At 54.6% G+C, this 13,123-nt stretch overlaps 6 protein-coding genes and 1 non-coding gene across 7 annotated transcripts; 6 read left to right on the top strand and 1 right to left on the bottom strand.

Annotated features, from left to right (window-relative positions):
* The first annotated feature begins 25 nt into the window (after nt 1-25).
* Nucleotides 26-886, top strand: L226DRAFT_22722 (uncharacterized protein). The gene is made up of 3 exons (XM_067673055.1): nt 26-50; nt 109-646; nt 706-886. The coding sequence occupies exons 2-3, from the start codon at nt 322-324 to the stop codon at nt 774-776; spliced, it is 396 nt and encodes a 131-aa protein (XP_067542889.1). The 5' UTR covers nt 26-50; nt 109-321; the 3' UTR covers nt 777-886.
* A 51-nt stretch (nt 887-937) lies between these two features.
* Nucleotides 938-3,182, top strand: L226DRAFT_22587 (uncharacterized protein). Its single transcript, XM_067673039.1, has 2 exons — nt 938-2,306; nt 2,359-3,182. The coding sequence occupies exons 1-2, from the start codon at nt 1,169-1,171 to the stop codon at nt 3,012-3,014; spliced, it is 1,794 nt and encodes a 597-aa protein (XP_067542888.1). The 5' UTR covers nt 938-1,168; the 3' UTR covers nt 3,015-3,182.
* A 777-nt stretch (nt 3,183-3,959) lies between these two features.
* On the top strand, nt 3,960-5,807 carry L226DRAFT_22641 (uncharacterized protein). Its single transcript, XM_067673041.1, has 3 exons — nt 3,960-4,436; nt 4,491-5,744; nt 5,798-5,807. The coding sequence occupies exons 1-2, from the start codon at nt 4,178-4,180 to the stop codon at nt 5,516-5,518; spliced, it is 1,287 nt and encodes a 428-aa protein (XP_067542887.1). The 5' UTR covers nt 3,960-4,177; the 3' UTR covers nt 5,519-5,744; nt 5,798-5,807.
* L226DRAFT_22642 (uncharacterized protein) lies at nt 5,808-7,065 on the top strand. The gene is made up of 5 exons (XM_067673042.1): nt 5,808-5,873; nt 5,925-6,193; nt 6,245-6,373; nt 6,432-6,741; nt 6,821-7,065. Exons 2-4 carry the CDS (start codon nt 6,095-6,097, stop codon nt 6,711-6,713), a joined length of 510 nt encoding a protein of 169 aa, XP_067542886.1. The 5' UTR covers nt 5,808-5,873; nt 5,925-6,094; the 3' UTR covers nt 6,714-6,741; nt 6,821-7,065.
* Nucleotides 7,066-7,925: 860 nt separating this feature from the next.
* On the top strand, nt 7,926-9,617 carry L226DRAFT_564901 (uncharacterized protein; the record flags this gene model as incomplete). Its single annotated transcript, XM_067683713.1, has 9 exons — nt 7,926-8,058; nt 8,111-8,175; nt 8,234-8,317; nt 8,383-8,430; nt 8,484-8,653; nt 8,713-9,217; nt 9,272-9,336; nt 9,387-9,514; nt 9,574-9,617. 9 exons carry the CDS (start codon nt 7,926-7,928, stop codon nt 9,615-9,617), a joined length of 1,242 nt encoding a protein of 413 aa, XP_067542885.1.
* A 1,417-nt stretch (nt 9,618-11,034) lies between these two features.
* L226DRAFT_475715 (uncharacterized protein) lies at nt 11,035-12,483 on the top strand. The gene is made up of 3 exons (XM_067676682.1): nt 11,035-11,555; nt 11,611-12,100; nt 12,155-12,483. Exons 1-3 carry the CDS (start codon nt 11,115-11,117, stop codon nt 12,229-12,231), a joined length of 1,008 nt encoding a protein of 335 aa, XP_067542884.1. The 5' UTR covers nt 11,035-11,114; the 3' UTR covers nt 12,232-12,483.
* A 163-nt stretch (nt 12,484-12,646) lies between these two features.
* L226DRAFT_t8 lies at nt 12,647-12,728 on the bottom strand. Its single transcript has one exon. It is a non-coding gene; the product is annotated as a tRNA-Ser (tRNA).
* Between the last annotated feature and the right edge of the window lie 395 nt (nt 12,729-13,123).

Below are 13,123 nucleotides of genomic sequence, written 5' to 3'. Positions count from 1 at the left end.
GTTTGAACAAGATATTCAGCTGGCTATATCTGCGCTCTCGCCGTGGAAAGGTTCGTGGCATTCAGCCTTATGCGTCCACCACAAAGGTTGACGCACTCTGGGGCACAGAGGTTCTTCTAGGCTCTCATAGTGGTCAGCCAGATTACACGGTCGCGGCCAACTTGCTCATGTGTTCGTTCACGTCCAACAAATGCAAGGCCGTTGATACGCGGCAATGCTTCCGTCTGGAGCAGTCGATGAAGCCATATATACACGCCGATAAGCCATCAACGCCGACTTTGGAAAGCTGTCCCGCTCCTCTCCGCCCCGGACTGGCTTGGGATGCGATGCGGGCTTTTATCAGATAAAAGATTTGATCCCGCAGGTCTGCAGCCCAGTATAAGAGCCCTCGGACTCGCCCTGTTCCAAATCCCAGCCTACACCAGACCCACGTATTACATATCTCAACATGGTCAGTCTCTCATACCCGCCACTATTTGTCGCCACTCACTCACTGTTTACTACAGCCTCCCGCCGACGTTAAGTGCACCACTACCCAGACTTCGAGCGGCGACTGCTCCTACCCCAACTGCGCTTGCGGCGAGCCGCCGAAGAACAAGTCCAGTGCCAACGGATGCGGCTCTTCCTCTTGCAGCTGCGGCAGCTCGTACGTTTACTATAATGTTTCGTGCGCAACGTGGTAATGATTCCCGTACGCCATGACAGGTGCGCTTGCAAGCCCGGCGAGTGCAAGTGCTGAACGCAACCACCCAACTCATCCAGGGGTTGACCGTTGAATTGTACGATAATGTACCAGATGTATTGATATGACGATTCATCGGAAGGAAGGAATTGCAACCCATGTCTGTGCAGCATCGAGTGATGATGACACCGTTAAGAAAGGGACCGAGGTCGACATGAAAAACTCGTCCGCCGGTGTATGGCCCAATGGGCGCCTGCCGAGACAACTTTCCAATTGCCACCACCCGATACATGTCCTCTGCTGAAGCCAGATTCCGATACTGTGACCCCCGCCAATCTGGCATCGCCATTGTGATCCAACTGCCAAAGTATCAGGAACACGAGTACCCAACGTTAACCGCCGTGGCACATCTACCGCAGCACGGAGCAATATAGGCTCATCGAAGTTGCAACGAAGGGCACGTTTCTTTCCCCCGCTATCCATCCCATGGTGCTCGCAAGTCTTCCCATCCGACATCCCCGGGTGTATCTCTCCGTCGCACCAATCGTTGCGCTTGGTGCGCTCTCCTCGACCCCATCCTTGACACCGCTCATCCTGCTGTTGGGGGTGCTCCGCCTTCAAACCTCCCATGTCATTCCCAGGCGCGAGTGGGGCATAGCAGCAACACAGGTATTGCTGGTCTCCTTGGCCGTAACCGTCGTTCATGCCGGACCGTCTCTTCACGCCCTCTCAACTCCCCTCACCTCGATACTCGTCTTGGTTCTACTGTCTTCAATCACAACAAGCATCACCGGTTTCGTCTTGACCGTGACATACTTCGCAGAGCGACGCATTCACACATCCTGGCAGCGTGCGACGATGTTCCCTGCCATCTGGGCCACCGCTTGGGCTGCAGTTGAGTACTGCAGCCCCATCGGTCAGCTCACGACCTGGAGCCCCATAGTGCAGCTGGGAGGATACGCGTGGCTCCGGCCGTACGGTGGGCAGGTCGCTATCAATTGGGTTGTCGCGGCCTGGGCAGTGGTACTCGCTGATGTAGTGGGGGCATGGATTATGGGAACTGACAACGACGTGGAGAGAGACGTGCGCCCTCCCCTGATCTCCTTTGCATCGGATGACCGTCTCGCGGGGACTACAGATGGATCCACTCCTCCCAGGAAAACACGGAGTACACGTCGCACTCTCCTGTTTGCCGGCCTTCTCTTAATCTTGGCGGCTCCTTCCTATGTCATGTCCGACATGCCCCCGCCTGTCTCCTCCCCGGACGTGACGCCTTTTGGAGTTGCGTGTGCTCTGCCGTATCCACAGCGGAACGGCGTGCTCACCGGTACCCCCTCTCTGAAGGACTACGTCGCGGAATCAAAGTCATTGCAAGCGCATGCTAAGATTGTTCTATGGCCAGAGAGCGCTGTGCACTTTGAATCTAGCGATGACAGGGAGGAGGCATTCAAACGCATGAGCGCTCATGTTGATAATGGGACATACTGGGCCATCGGCTTCGACGAGGTCGTACAGGCAGACTCTCCCGATGGCGTCTGGAAGTTCGGGATGAGGCGCAACGGCCTGGTGATGCTTGGTTGGGAAGGCGTTGTATATGAATACTATAAACGACATCTCGTACCAAGTGAGTAATGTGCTCTAGATCCCACATTCATATCACTCATACACGTCTGTAGTTGCCGAGTCATTCTCCATGACCCCTGCCAACGAGAAGCCGTCCATCTTCACCTTGCAGCTCAGGCATCCCAGGACGTATACGGCGCCGAAATGGGCACCCGCACCTAATCACACGCGACCCATCGACCTCACTGCGTCCATCTGCTTGGACTTCTCCACGTCCGCGTCATTCGCCGGCCTCCCATCGCGCCCTGCCCTGATACTCGCTCCAGCACGAACGTGGCACACGAGTGTCGGCCTCGCGATGTGGGAGCAGGCGAAGGCACGCGCTGAAGAGACTGGGAGCATGGTCCTCTGGTGTGATGGGGGCGAAGGAGGCGTCAGCGGCATAGCCGGGCGCGGAATGCATGCTTTCAGGCAGGTCGGACCGGGATCTTGGACTCAGACCGTTAGTATTCCATGGCCTTTCGACTCGCGCCGGACGGTGTTCTCGTTGGCGGGTACGTCAGCGGCGCTGGCGGTCGTTTGGAGCATTATGGGCATGGGTTGGATGGCGGACGGTGTTACGAGCTTACTTGAGGACCGTGAACGGGGAGCGGGGGGTCTGGCCAGGATGTCACAGCGCATCCAGGGAGCGGTGGGACGCATTTGGAGAATGCGTCTTCGGGAAAGAAGTGGTGAACAACAATTACTCATAGATCACGGTGACGACTAGGACGAGTGTATGCACAGTATGGCCTTGACAACACTGGCAACTCTTCATGTGCGTTGACATTTGTCTCGAATGATTAATGACTCCTGTATGCTTCTCTACCATCCGGACGAAAGTGCTTTTCGAATTCATGTGACAATTCAAGTCTTCGCGATAGCATCGCTCCAGCGCAAGCCATTTTGTACAATCTAAATGCTTATATCACAAGGAAGGGCTAGAGACAAAGAATGACACTCGAAAGGACACTGAGCCGATCACGGGTGCCTGCGATATTGAAGACACGCACAAGTCGCATGTCGATCGTATCGGACGGGGTAGGCACGACGTTCGAGGGTCCCGTCCTGACGCTACACGAAGAGCAATGCAGTTTCGAAATGGACTCTCCAGAAGAACGATAGGCAGAAAAGGGGGACGGACCTAGTGTGTGCATCGATCTCCGTCTGTTGAGTATTCTGGCAACGCCGGAAAGCGATAGCTTCATGTACCCGATGCACTCATGCACACGCTGTTCCACGAGCTATGGTACTTAGACTGCGGAAGAGTGGGTCCACAGGTGTGTGTTCCAACAGTCGGCGTCCAGACGTCATGAACGGTCGTGTCAAAGGCCTGCCCGGGCAGTATGACCACAGCGCAGTCGCCAGTTCCGTTCGGAATGGCCTAGGACTGAATTGGCTCATGCCTTCCGGAATGCAGACACCTCATGCGAGCATAAGTACGCAAGTAGGAGGACCCATGCTCCGAAAGGTGCCGCGATGTGTCCTAGAGATTCCCGGCGAGCCAATGCGAAAAGCAAGCTCCTTAGTGTCGTCCAAGGCAGAGAACATCGCAGGCGCAGGTTGCACAAGCGAGAGAGGTGGGGAGCACATGAGAGATTGAGTACAAGAGCGTTCGCTTACCGGGAAATTCGGCGGCGCCTCGAAAAGCAGCCTCGAGGCAGGGACCTTTCGGCGCAGGAGCTCTCCTCCGTGCTTTCTGCAGTCACCCGCGATCTGAGCTGCTGTTCTCTATCTTCGCTTGGCCTATTCTCGATATCTCGAAGGTGTGAAGGACTCGCCGAGACCAGCAGGTTTCCACGCCCCTTCATCTACGGGTGCCCTCATCTACCGCGAGGGCTGTCAGGACTCTGCCCTTCGTGCAGGTCCGCGATTGAGGACTTGTGAGTCACCATGCATCCGCCCGGGCATCTCTTCCAGTCCAAAGTCGCGAGCAGCCACCGAGGCCTGCTTCGTGACTCGGCCAACGTCTCTTCTCTGGCCGCCACTAATGCCTCATCCTCCGAGCAGGTTCTCGCTCTCGTTCCCTGCCCTTCGGATATACATCCACATACCCCGGAGCCATTGGAGGAGGATTTCGAGGAAATTTCGTACGACGAACTCCGACTATCTCTTTGTCCCGCTGACCCCGCACACTTCGCGCCCGTCTTCGGTGAGTTGCCATTCATTGTGCCAGACAACAATTGTAACGTGTGGCGGTACACAGACTACCAACGGGCCTACCGGCGATCTCTACTCTCTCGCTCCCGCACATCCCTCACGAGATTAAGGAAACTATCCCAAGCATCCTTGAAGAAGTCTCGCGAAGTAATTGGCCGGTCGAAGTTAAGAGAGAGCACAGGTCCAGACAGCGACACCGAGACCCGCCTTGCCATCACCCGCCGAAGAGCTTCATCGGAATCCTCCAGTGAAGCGTCCAACTTCCCTCAGACCCCTCCACATCATTCTACTGCACTTCTCCTTGAGACCCCGCCCATCGGCAAACCCGAGCCTGCCGGCGAAGAATCCCAGGAGGCCTGCGCTGTAGGACACATAGTCATTGAACCGGACGACCTCCCTCTCGTCCATTCTACGACACGTCCCTCAAGGGCTAAATCCATCTCTTCATCCTTGAAGCGCCTCCGTAGCCTCAGCAAAGCTTCTCTCTTTCCTGGCGCCCGCAGACACGCGCTGCAGGTGTGCCAGATCCTCTCGACCGAAAGTTCTGGTACCCACCACAGCCCCCATTTCCCCGAGGCTCATCAACTACCGGAGCTTGTATTTGAGCAGATCGATCTATCTCCAGTCGTCGACGAAGATCAACGACTTGCGTTAGTCCCAACTCTCCAACCCGACTCGTTTCCCCAAGACGCAACCCCTCCTCGAATTGAGATCTCGAAGGCTAGCCCTCGCATTTCATCTGCCTCTCGCCAACTCCAGCTCCATCGAATCGAGTTCGTTGACCCCGGTTCTTTGACGGCCTCTGTTCCTCCCTCCGCTGTCGAAGGGTTCTCGCTCTTTGGAAGCGCTGCACCATCGCCTTCTTGGTTATCTCGGAACGTACAGACATTCGAGGTTGCGCCCTCTACCAATAGTCCCGCTCCGTTACCCATCCCCCCACCGCCGTCGCCGCCACTCTACATTGTTCCGCGCTCGCTCCGTCCAGACACCTACTATCTTCGAGGGCACGAGGTGCGTAGATGTATCATTTGTTCTCACAAATGGAGCTCATCGATTTGTGCAGATCGAGTTTGAGTTCACCACCGCCCCTCAGACCCCGCAGTCTACGACATCATCGTTAACGCTATTCAACCCCTCTCAACGAAACACCTTCCTAGCACCGACAAGCGTGGTTGGCTCGCGTCCGTCTTCTGTCAATCGCCTCTCTGCGATATATCGTCGTTCGATCGTCGACAACCGGCAGAGTCTCCACTCCATCGTCACGTACAGTCAGGAACGTAACGGCGAGGGATCGATCAGAGTATGTCCATGCCTGTCTGCCGCTGCGGAGTTTAGTACTGATCCTTGGTTCAGAACACTTCTCTGAACGTGTTCCTCGTATCCTCTGAGACGTACGATCAGTCACCTTCTTTGACTCCTCTTGCACTTGGTATGTGGTCTTGTATATAGCTATTTATGCATATACTCACACTCATTTCAGACAACCCTCTATCATCTCTTCCCGACGCAGCGCTATCCGATTCCGGAGGACTGCGTGCCTTCTGGACTCCTCACCCCAAAGCACACGAATACTCGGAGGCCGTCAACTTCCAACCACCACCTTACCTGATATCGTTCGTGAAGCAGATCATCCGCACCTCCAGTGTGAACATGGATCTGTATAACAAGCAAGCGGACACCGTTGATTGGGGAGGAGAGGTCGACTATTCCGGCTACGAGTGGTTCAAGGACCCTCCTCCGCGTCCGGAAGTGAGTTAAGTCTACCTTGTTCGACGGCAGGGCTGACATATGTTCAATCAGCCCCAACCTCAGGCCACCACCGACAATTACGTACCACAACCTGGTGTCATTGAACAGAATGAAGCCTTCGACTTCGCACTGAAGAGCGCACCGAACGTTCTGTACGCACGGTTCAAACAGTTTGGTCAAGTGAGTGTCGCATGCAAAAAGTCCATCCGTCTATTACTGATCGACTGTGGAATTGTAGCTGGGCGTCCTAGCTTGGTGCTCTGAGTTCAGCGAGCTTATTGATGCTCTCAAGCAGCTCGGCTTCGAGGGCAACATGTTCGTCTCCACGCGAACACAGGCGCTCAAGACATGCGAGGAGATTCTCCGGCTGAAGCTCGACATTGAGATGCAGATCATTGTCATGTATCTCTCTTCGCAGATCGCTCGTCTGCGTCGCTTCCTGGACTCAGATCGGCAGTGGGACGACTACCCTAAGCCCCAGTTCCCGCTAGACTACACGGAATATAGCCGTGACAGGTGACACTTGTGATATATGGTGATTCTGTTCTGTTCGTTTCGCGTCTTCCACTAGCCTCATGGTCTCACACTCCTTGCACCGTATGTTTGCTGCTGTCACACCGCCCTCAGGCATGTCCTGTTTCGGTTTCTGTCGCATATGTATTATATACGCACGCGCACATGTTCTTTCACCTCCCTCTTGTTACATTACCTGTAATCTACGTATACATACCAGCAATTGCTTCCCAAGGTCATGGTGTGGCTCGTTCCCTGTGAAGAATTCGTTGTTTCTTTCGGACTTATACTCGCGAGTGGCGGCCTGGTACAGCGCTGGCGGAACTGAGTTGTGACGGCCGCTCGTCGTGATAGATACCTGTGGGTTGATGGCGGTCTCGCCGCGTGGGGCGGTGTAGCCCGGTCGCCAGGCAACTTCAAGGAGAGCAGTAGCTGCACTGGTAAATTCGGTGAGAGCCTTCGGTTACATTACATCCGCCAGACTCAACGGCTGACTGAAAATCTTTCGCAGAAGCCTTAGTCTCTACCTGCTGACAGGAAACCTTTTCCACGGGTGTAGTTGGTGCTCGGCTTGGGGATGAGATATCCTGCCTACACGCCCAAATAGCTCAACATCGACATGGATGAAAAGATAATCTCCAGCGCAGATCAGACTAGCCACGGCTAGGTGGTCAAGTTCAAAGGTCAACCCGCCCTAACCAGTGCGCAAGATGAGGCGGGAAGTGGATACAGACACCTTGCCGAACGCGGTGTTCCCAGGCGCATTGCCCCCCGACACATTCGATGTGTCAGGTTTCCCGCCGGGGGTATCAATGTCAGTAAGCATCGATCCCATGTCTTTGTTCTCCTTGAGGAAGTAGCTCACCTCCGTATTCAAGTTGGCAACGCTTGAGCATGCCCCCCTGGTGACTGGTAGCGCATGGCACCGAGAGTGAGGATTCGACATCACGACGGTGATGCCAGAACGTGCTCATAGCGTGCCCATCGCGTGGCAGCTCCGAAATGATAGGATTGAGCCGCTCTTGCCCGCTTCAGTGATGGAGGTAAGTGTGTGGCTATAAAGTCTTCCCCTGCACATGTCCGTCGCTCACTTCCCCCTTCCCTTCGTTCCTTTGCTTTTCTATCCTATCTTCATTCTTTTCTAGGGAGCTGTGCTCACCGACCACAATCTTCATTTTTGACCGACGACGACAACGACTCTACAGACTTACGATTCAAGATGTACTTCTCCGCCATTATATTCACCTCTGTCCTGGCGGCTTCCTCGTTAGTGTCTGCAGCACCAGCACAACGTCGTGATACCAAGATGATGACGTCCAAGACACGCCTGGATGCTGCTGGCGCCTTGTACTGTGAGAGCAGCGTGTATACTCTTCGCGCGGCAGGTCCTGACAATGTATACAGTCATTACCAACGAGGGCGATCAAAACCAGGTTATCGCCGCCAGCATCAACGCGGATGGTACTCTGGTGCGTCCCATCACCACGGACGTGTTTGATTATACCCTGACGGCGTCGTATCAATCAGAACCTCGACAGAGCTGTTTCAACAGGCGGCAGTGGCGCTCACGGTATCACTGATCCAAATGGCCCAGATGCTCTCTTCTCACAGGTATGTCCTAAGTAGAGGTCAATCAATATACCTGTCGGTTAGGATGAGCTAACCCTTGCTCCTAGGGCTCGATCAAAGCGTCGGCCAAGGGTCAAGTGCTCGCCACGGTCAACGTGAGTATATTCAACGTGCTGAACGCGGCAAACAACCGCTAACATGAGTTCAGGCCGGGTCGAACACGATTTCCCTCTTCTCAATCGATCCCTCTACACCGACCAATATCAACAAGATCGGCAACCCTGTTTCGTCTGAAGGAGAGTTCCCGATCTCGCTCGCCTTCAGCGCGGATGGCAGCCGACTCTGCACCCTCAACGGCGGCACGGTCAACAACGTCATGTGCGTAGCATCCGCTTGAACACAGAGCGGCTCCCGTTACTGAATTTCTCCATGTATAGTTGCTACGCGGTCGACAAGAAGACTGGTTTGAAGGCCATGCCGAACACTCTCCGCTCGCTTGGCCTGAACCAGACCACCCCGGCCACCGGTCCCGCAGGCTCTGCCAGCCACGTCATCTTCAGCGAGGATGGAAAGCAACTCTTCGCGTCGGTGAAGGGCACCCCGCCGTCCACGCCGGGTTTCATCGCAGCCTTCGATGTCCAGGACGATGGTTCCCTCTCCAGCGACTTCAAGAGCATCCCTGCCCCTTCTGGTGGTCTTCTTCCGTTTTCGATGTCGGTCATTCCTGGCAAGAACGCGCTGCTCGTCACCGACCCCGGCGTTGGCTTCGATATCATTGACCTCGCTGGCAACTCGTCGTCGGCAGTCAAGATTGACGGCCAGAGTGCGACCTGCTGGTCCAGTTTCAGCAAGAAGACCGGAAACCTCTACCTTACTGACATTGGCACTTCCATTGTCACCGAGGTGCAGGTTGATGGCAACCTGAACGCCAAGATTGTTAAGGTACACCTCTCCTTCGCAACAGTGCCGGATACGGAGTGTTAACGTACCACACAGCAATACAACCAGACGGCGGGCTCTGCTACGATTGACAATGACATTGCTTCGATTGGTAGCAACGAGTGAGTACTTCCATTCATACAACACCGCCTGCTTGCTGATCCCTGTTCAGCTTCCTGTATGTCTTGGCGCCCAACGCCACCTCAGTCGAGGTCCTCTCTCTTGAGTCTGCTGGCAACGCGAAGAACGTTCAGAGTCTCAACATCGCCGGTCCCACGAAGGCTGCCGGTGTTACCATCAGTGCGTACCTCGCTGCAATGCCGAACTCCTACGTATGCTTACAAGGTCAAACTTAATAGACGCGTTTAACCTGCAGGGTATGACGTCCTTTGTCTCCCAGTAAAGGTCTAGCGTAAGCACTGGGGGCTTGCATGTTGGGGTGAGGAGGCTATCGGGTATATTGTATAGTCGTTTTCAACTTGGTCTTGGAATTATGTAGCATAGAATATCATAGGAACCTCTGGGGAAGTCACTTTGCCCATTAACTACGCTCGCTGTTGCTGGGAACGAGAGTTGAAACGATACGGCGTTGAGTACGACATGACGTCATCTGGCTTGCAGTCGCTAGGCGCCCTGAGTACTGACGACCAAGGGCCAAGATGACCGCACACTGCCTCGAGCATGTACTCTACATACCCCGCCCACTGCCTTATGAACAATAATCGTGCATTGAGTCGCCCGCTCACCCTCTACACCTACAGCATCATCTCAACGTTCGCGGACATTCTAAGTATGTGTCAACTTGAATCCGATGTGTAACCCACTTCCGACTCGGAACTGCTACTCAAAGGCACCACTGACATGTATCTCACTCATTCGCGCTTCTTTTTCGCATCCAATCTCACTGAAACAGATAGTTCCCCTGAGGAACTTGTCGCGCAGGACGCCGTGGCCTCAAGAGGTACGGCGCCAGGCTCCAGCTCCGCATTTATAGGCATACCCGCAAGCAAGGAACTGTGTTTTCCCCATCTATTGATCCGTTGGCGAACTATAACTACATACATACTTGTGGCGTTCAACCATCCGGGTTGTATCCGGGACTCAACATAGCTCACGTGCTCGGGACTGCAACGGAGGAGACATGGTCGCGATTGCCGACCAGACCTGCAGGACCTGTACAAGTGAGTTCCAATCACAGCGAACCCGTGCTTTGTATATGCTGACAACACCTCAACTGGCTGTACTTGCCTTGTAACCAGCAGATCCGCTCACGATGACGACCGCGTGGGAGCTCGTCTTCCCTGTGATTGTTTCATGATGGATCTCACTGGCAACCCTCGGGACCTGCCATGTAGGTGTGGCTTCTGACCTCAACGCCGCATGTCCGAGTGCGGGTTGCCTATGCTGCTCTCCACAGCAGTGCAACCTATCCACATCACCACATGATCGACAATCCGCGACGCTGTCTCAGCCAATCCGGCGCTGTCGAAGCGACGGGTACCCATCCACAGAACATGTCTCTGACCAGCGGTGCCTTGCAGGTGGTCTACTTCTTTGCCAACGTTCTATCCGGTCCGCATGCATTCGGACTCTGGTGGGACTTGGTAGACGAAATTAGCGCACAAACGACGCATGTTCGTCACGCGTCTTGCGCGGAGAAGTTACTCATGACCACATCCGTTGTACAGTTGCTGGGAACGATATCTTGGCTCTCATCAGAGAACAAGTCGCATCACGGACGCGAGGGCATACCGACCATGAGCATGCGTCACTCCCAGAATACCTCGGTCGGTACCGTGGACTCCCGCGCAATACATCGACGAAGTGAGTGATATATAGGACAACGGCATGTGTACTCGAGTTCCTTGCACCAGTGTCGGCATCCCGCACAGTCAGCACCATGGTCGGATTTGCCCTCCAGGCCCTTTCGGCACTCCTTCTTACGCTGTCTGTCGCTGCGTCTCCTGTGCGGGTGAAGAAGCGAGCGGATCCCGTCCCATCGTTCGTGCTCGCCAACGCTCCCCTGGCTCACCTATACTCCAAGGAGCAGTGGTGGCCCTCCGACATTTCAGTTCACGTCCAACATGTTGTTCCCGAGGTCAATTTCGCCAGTGTTGCGCCCTCGGTGACACTGCAGAACATCTCCAGCCTCGGCAGTGATGTCTTCCTCACGTCTAAGGACGACGTCACAGACCAACCGGACTGGATCACTTCAGTAGTCGGGAAGCCAGACGCGGATGGTCTGAGCAGCGCGCCGGTGACTATCGTCCTAGTTAACAAGCCGGGCGGAATCCTCGATGCGTTCTTCTTCTACTTCTACTCCTACGATCACGGAGGCAAAGTGAGTACTTTCAGCTGCAGGGGTCGTTGATGTACTGATTTGCCTCGGTGCGTAGGTCCTCGGGATCGAGTTTGGTGACCACGTCGGAGATTGGGAGCACACCATGGTCCGCTTCACGAACGGCGCTCCCACGGCCTTCTACCTCTCAGCCCACTCAGGTGGGTCCGCATACACATTCGCTGCTACCGAGAAGACGAACGGCCGTCCGACGGCATACATTGGTGTTGGCACGCACGCGAACTACGCCTCATCTGGGCAACACTGTCACGACCTCCCTGGAGACCTCCTCTGCGACCAGACAGACGCAGGCCCAATTTGGGACCCCGCTCTGAACTACCGCGCCTTCTGGTTCGACAACTCGACTCAGACGTTCACCGTTGCGGGAGGTGGGGGCGCTGCTGCCAATGAGATTAGATCCGAGGGCGCTAGCTGGCTCAGCTTCCAGGGCAAGTGGGGTGACGAGCAGTACGACTTCCTCGAGCATGGCCAGTATTGCCTGGAGCTTGGAAGCCTAGAAGAGTGTCGCTTCTCGAGCGGGCCTACAGGTGAGCCGTACATATACCTCAACGCCTACAGACGTTCTGACGTCCCACTGTTAGGCCCCATCGCGAAGAACCTTGGGCGTACAGCAGTCTGCCAAAAGGAGGATGGCTGTACGATTGCAACTTCGCTATAACGGTTTGGATGACAACACGGAATATGTGCGTTTCATACGTTTCTGGAGCAGTACCGTCATTGGTTCGGGAGCGTGTAGGATTGTGCAACTAGTGCTCAACTTCGCAAAATGAGGTCGCAGGCGGTTTGGAGGCGATGGTGTGGAGATTGACCGGATGATGTGGATAAAGCGATGAATTTCAAACCCGTGATGTCGTGACGGCTTTCCAAATGTACGCACATATCGCGTTGGAACAAAGTCTTCTGCTGGTCGACGTCAAGACGAACCCGTGTCGAACTGTAGAGGTATGCACTATGTTCCTGCAGAATTCAACGCACTCGCTGGAGCCGTCCGGGCATCTATAGATCCTGATTCCAGCAGGTACCAAAGTTTCTGCTTTCCCTTACTCCATCGTGGTTACCAACCAAAAGAATCTCGACGCCAGCAGGATTCGAACCTGCGCCTCCAAAGGAGAACAGATTTCTAATCTGTCGCCGTAACCACTTGGCTATAGCGCCTTGTAGTACGTGCTTTTAAACTTGTATATAGATAAGATCATTCTATAGGTCGATGCCAACTAGTCAAACTGGAACATCCTACGGAGCCCATGATGGAACCACCTCGTCACATATTGGACGTGTAATTCCGTAATTCCGTAGAGGCGGCAAACTCTTATCCACATATGAGAATAGAGGGGTATGGGTGTTACGTCACAGTGCAACACAATAAGTATCGCTTATAGCTACATGTACCTTCTACAGATGCGTGTACAACAGGAAGTAGACGTGATGGCGTGAGAATGCAATGTTGAATAACAGAACCATGGGGACAGATGGAGACAGGATGCCGAGCAGATGCAGGTGATGCGGGTAGATGACAATAACTGTGGGAATGCGGGGGGTACTAACACTAG

Source organism: Lentinus tigrinus (assembly GCF_003813185.1).
Source record: "Lentinus tigrinus ALCF2SS1-7 unplaced genomic scaffold L226scaffold_1, whole genome shotgun sequence".
NCBI lineage: Eukaryota > Fungi > Basidiomycota > Agaricomycetes > Polyporales > Polyporaceae > Lentinus > Lentinus tigrinus.
Note: the sequence above shows the minus strand (reverse complement) of the source record. Positions and strands in the feature narration are given on the sequence as shown.